General features: G+C 42.7%; 1 protein-coding gene across 1 annotated transcript in view; it reads left to right on the plus strand.

The window, feature by feature from the left end:
* LOC102197409 (von Willebrand factor A domain-containing protein 1) overlaps positions 1–3,508 on the plus strand; it is a 10,424-nt gene extending 6,916 nt beyond the window's left edge. The window contains exons 2-6 of the mRNA XM_005741433.1: positions 748–1,287; positions 1,424–1,702; positions 2,417–2,692; positions 2,851–3,138; positions 3,248–3,508. Of these exons, the coding sequence (XP_005741490.1) occupies positions 748–1,287; positions 1,424–1,702; positions 2,417–2,692; positions 2,851–3,138; positions 3,248–3,267 (1,403 nt within the window). The 3' untranslated portion in view covers positions 3,268–3,508. The remainder of the gene's footprint in view (positions 1–747; positions 1,288–1,423; positions 1,703–2,416; positions 2,693–2,850; positions 3,139–3,247) is intronic.
* The last annotated feature ends 185 nt before the right edge of the window (positions 3,509–3,693 follow it).

A 3,693-nucleotide genomic window follows, 5' to 3' on the forward strand; every position in this document is an offset into this window, starting at 1 on the left:
ACCTGCACACATTTATCATCCGTGACTCTTTGATTATGTTGTCTTTAACTTTAGAGATTTGTTGTTTACAGGCCTTAACTAATTAGATTCGCCATCACTGCTCTCTGTGGCATTCATCGATGCAGCAGTGACACACAAAAACAACCAGCTAATGAACATATTGGAGCTAAAAATCAAAACACTTGATTAGTAAAGATGAAAACTAGAGCTATAAATATTTCTATAAAATATGGGGAGGATTTTGATTCAAGTAACACAAACATAGTGTTATGCACTTCTGTGCGATGTTTAATTAAACAGTCTTATTGATAATATAATGCCTATAATATATTTTCCTTAACAAGCTTGCTCTCATGGCTCTGAGTGCATTCACAAGAAGATCCAAATGTACACATGGGAAATGTAGTCCAAAACTTAAAAAACACTTCAGTTAACTGTGATGATTCTACAAGCAGAAGTAAAAATCAACAAAAGACACAAAGCAGGGAAGCAGAGGATGACTCGAGGGATAAAGGCACTGATTATCTAAGAAAGGAGTAGAGCACACAAAATGAATACCCAGGAAAGCAGCATAACAAATTTAAACAGGTAAGAACATAAATAAATGGTGAAGGAAGTGCATCAGGTTTAGTTAATGAACCAAATAACTAAATATGATACAGCTACTACTTGTTTGAATTCTCTATGATGGAGGATCATTGCCACATGTTGAAAATAACCTTCCAGTTTTCCTCCTCTTCTGTGTAGTGCTGAACTGCTGTGAGGGGGACATTCTCCTTTTGCTGGACTCCTCGGGAAGTATAGCAAACTATGAATTCTCTCGTCTGTTGTTCTTCGCCGCCGACTTGCTGCGTCCCTTTTCACTGGGCCGTGGGCACGTGAGGGTGGGGTTGCTGCAGGTGGGCACCGACCCTCACCTGGAGTTCGGCCTCGACGTCCACAGCAATCAGGAGAGTCTGCAGTCGGCCATGCAGGGCATCAGGCAGCTGAAAGGAGACACCAACACTGAGGCGGCGCTCGGCATTGCCCGCGAGCTGCTGACGGAGACGGATGTGAAAGTGCCAAAGATTCTCCTGTGGCTGACTGACGGAGTGCAGCCTGGTGACGTGGACAGACCAATGTCAGAGCTGAAGACGCAGGGAGTCTCCGTGTTAATAGTGTCAACTGTACATGGGAACTACCAGGTGCTAAAACGTGTGGTGACACCTCCGCTGGACTCTCACTTATACTCTGTGGACATAGACAACATTGACATCATCACAGAGGACCTGAGGAAGGCCATGATAGGTGTGTATTTGTGTGTTTGAAATGCAGTATGCGGTCTATTGTAGACTCAGCAGATGGTTAATGACGTTCAATTCCAGAATTATTTTCTGCAGTTTCGTGTTTAATGTCTGCCTCCCCTCTCTTATCTCATCTGTAGAGATCATTCGTGCTGAACGGCTGCGTGTGGTTGATTTGACCTCCCACAGCGCTGTGTTGCAGTGGCGCCCTGTTCTGAGTGAAAACAGTAGTTATTATGAACTCTGGTATAAGTCCGTGAGCAAACCAGGTCGTGAGATTAGACTTACTTTAACGGGAGACTCCAGCAGGGCAGAGCTAAAAAATCTGAAGCCTGACACGACCTACACAGCGTCCCTCCGCCCAGAGTCCAACCAGGCAGTGTTTAATACACTCACCGCAACCTTCACTACTTTTCCTGGTAAAAAACATTTAATGGGAAAATTCTCTTTTAATGCATGTGATTCTATAATACAGTGATGCTTCCCTAAAATGAAAAATAATTGAAGAGCTTGGTAGAAATCACTGACATATCTTTCACCAAAGGCACCAGTTAAGGAGCTTTGGCTCATTTCTCATAATCTTACTTAGACAATGTTCACAGAGTAATTGTTAAATGGTTTTTATTCAGATTTCAGATGTTATTATGTTGCTTTTATTTAGGTTTCCATGCAAGTCTGAAGCTATTTACTGCTGTATTTTTGAAGTTTGCAGCTCTGAAGATGAATTTTTATAATAATAAATAATAAATAAGATTTATATAGTGCCTTACAAGAAACCCATCGTCAAAACCCAAAGGACTTGGTCAATATGTGGCATTTGAACTCTCCAAAAGTTGATTCTGTTCATCTGGACGTAGTGTTTTCAGTTGGAGAAATGTTTCGTCACTCATCCAAGTGACTTCTTCAGTCTCAGCTGACTGCAGGTTTCCCCAACCTTATAAACAGCGTTTAAGCCCAGTATATTACAATACCCCATTTTACTCATTCAGTTGCAGTTTGAAGCATGCTAGGGTTTCTACAGGAAGTTAAAACTGATACTACCAGTATTTTAGCACCAAAAGTTAAAATTTAATCCTGAAAGCCATCTTCTCACCTGCTGCTGTGTGTGTCCCTTCTTCTTGTGCACTCCTCAGATGTTTTAAGCCCAGCAGTGGTCCACCTGTCAGATCATGGTCCTCATCAGATCCGTGTAAGCTGGGGTCCTCTGCAGCTGGCTCGGGTACAGCAATACACAGTGGAGTACGGAGCTATTCCCAGTTCACATGTCCGCACTGTGACCTTACCCAGGCAGAAAAATTCAACCTTACTGACCGGCCTGGAGCCGGGCACTCAGTACCTGGTTACAGTCACTGCTCTGCAGGTGGATGGAAAAGAAAGAGCTATGTCTGTGAGAGCCTGCACACTGGCAGGTACTGATATTCCTTCTTCTTCCAGTTCAGTCCCATGTCTGCACTGGAAGCTGACATTTAGAAGTTGATACTTAAAGGCTCTTTTGTTGTTTTTAAATAATTGCTATTTGTAGCTATTACCAGGCTGCTTAAATCTTTGCCTCTGTTCCCTCTTGCAGAAGCTCTGCCTGCTCTGATTGACCTTCAGCTGGAACCAGTAAAACGACGGGACTTGGGGGTGGAGGAGATGCAAGTAAAGTGGCAAGCCAGTCAGGGAGGATTAAGAGGCTACTGGATCAAATGGGAGACAGAAAACCCCCATAGCACCACCTCTTCAATGTACCTACCTCCTAGCTCCCGTTCAACGCAGCTCACCCATCTTGCACCAAACAGTCGAGTGTGTGTGTCCCCCATCTACAGCTCGGGCCGAGGAGACGGGCTGTGCTGCACTGCCACGACTCACAGAGGTTAGCTGGGCTAATTATCACCACTTGCATGTTTCCCTCTGCAATTGTGGTCATGCAGAAGGTTAAAGGAAGTGCAAATTTATGTTTTTCTGTCTCTTTTCTCTGATAGATTCCAGACAGTGGGGTTAACAACCAGTCTAAACCAATCAGGCAGCCAAAGCAAACCACTCAAGCACTAAATAAGTTGGATGCAAATATTTCATCTTGAAATTAATTCTAGTGTGAGGAAAAGGCTTTTTCAACAACTCCACCACCAACAAAGATGAACAAATACACATGCCACGTACTTTTTCCTGGCAATGCGGGAAGACAATATGCCACATCAGCAGTGTTGGGCAAGTTACTCTGAAAAAGTAATTAATTATAGTTACTAGTTACTTCTTCAAAAAAAGTAACGGAGTTAGTAACTGAGTTACAATATTCTAAAAGTAATTAATTACTTGAAAAGTAACTATTGCGTTACTTTAAAAAAATGTTTAACCCTCTGGGGTCCAGGGTATAATTGGCCATTTTTAACTACTTTTGATTTTCCCTCCACATTTTCCCTTTAAAAAC

The sequence above is a fragment of the Pundamilia nyererei genome, unplaced genomic scaffold, assembly GCF_000239375.1.
Source record: "Pundamilia nyererei isolate P.nyererei 1_Seehausen unplaced genomic scaffold, PunNye1.0 scaffold00110, whole genome shotgun sequence".
Lineage (NCBI taxonomy): Eukaryota > Metazoa > Chordata > Actinopteri > Cichliformes > Cichlidae > Pundamilia > Pundamilia nyererei.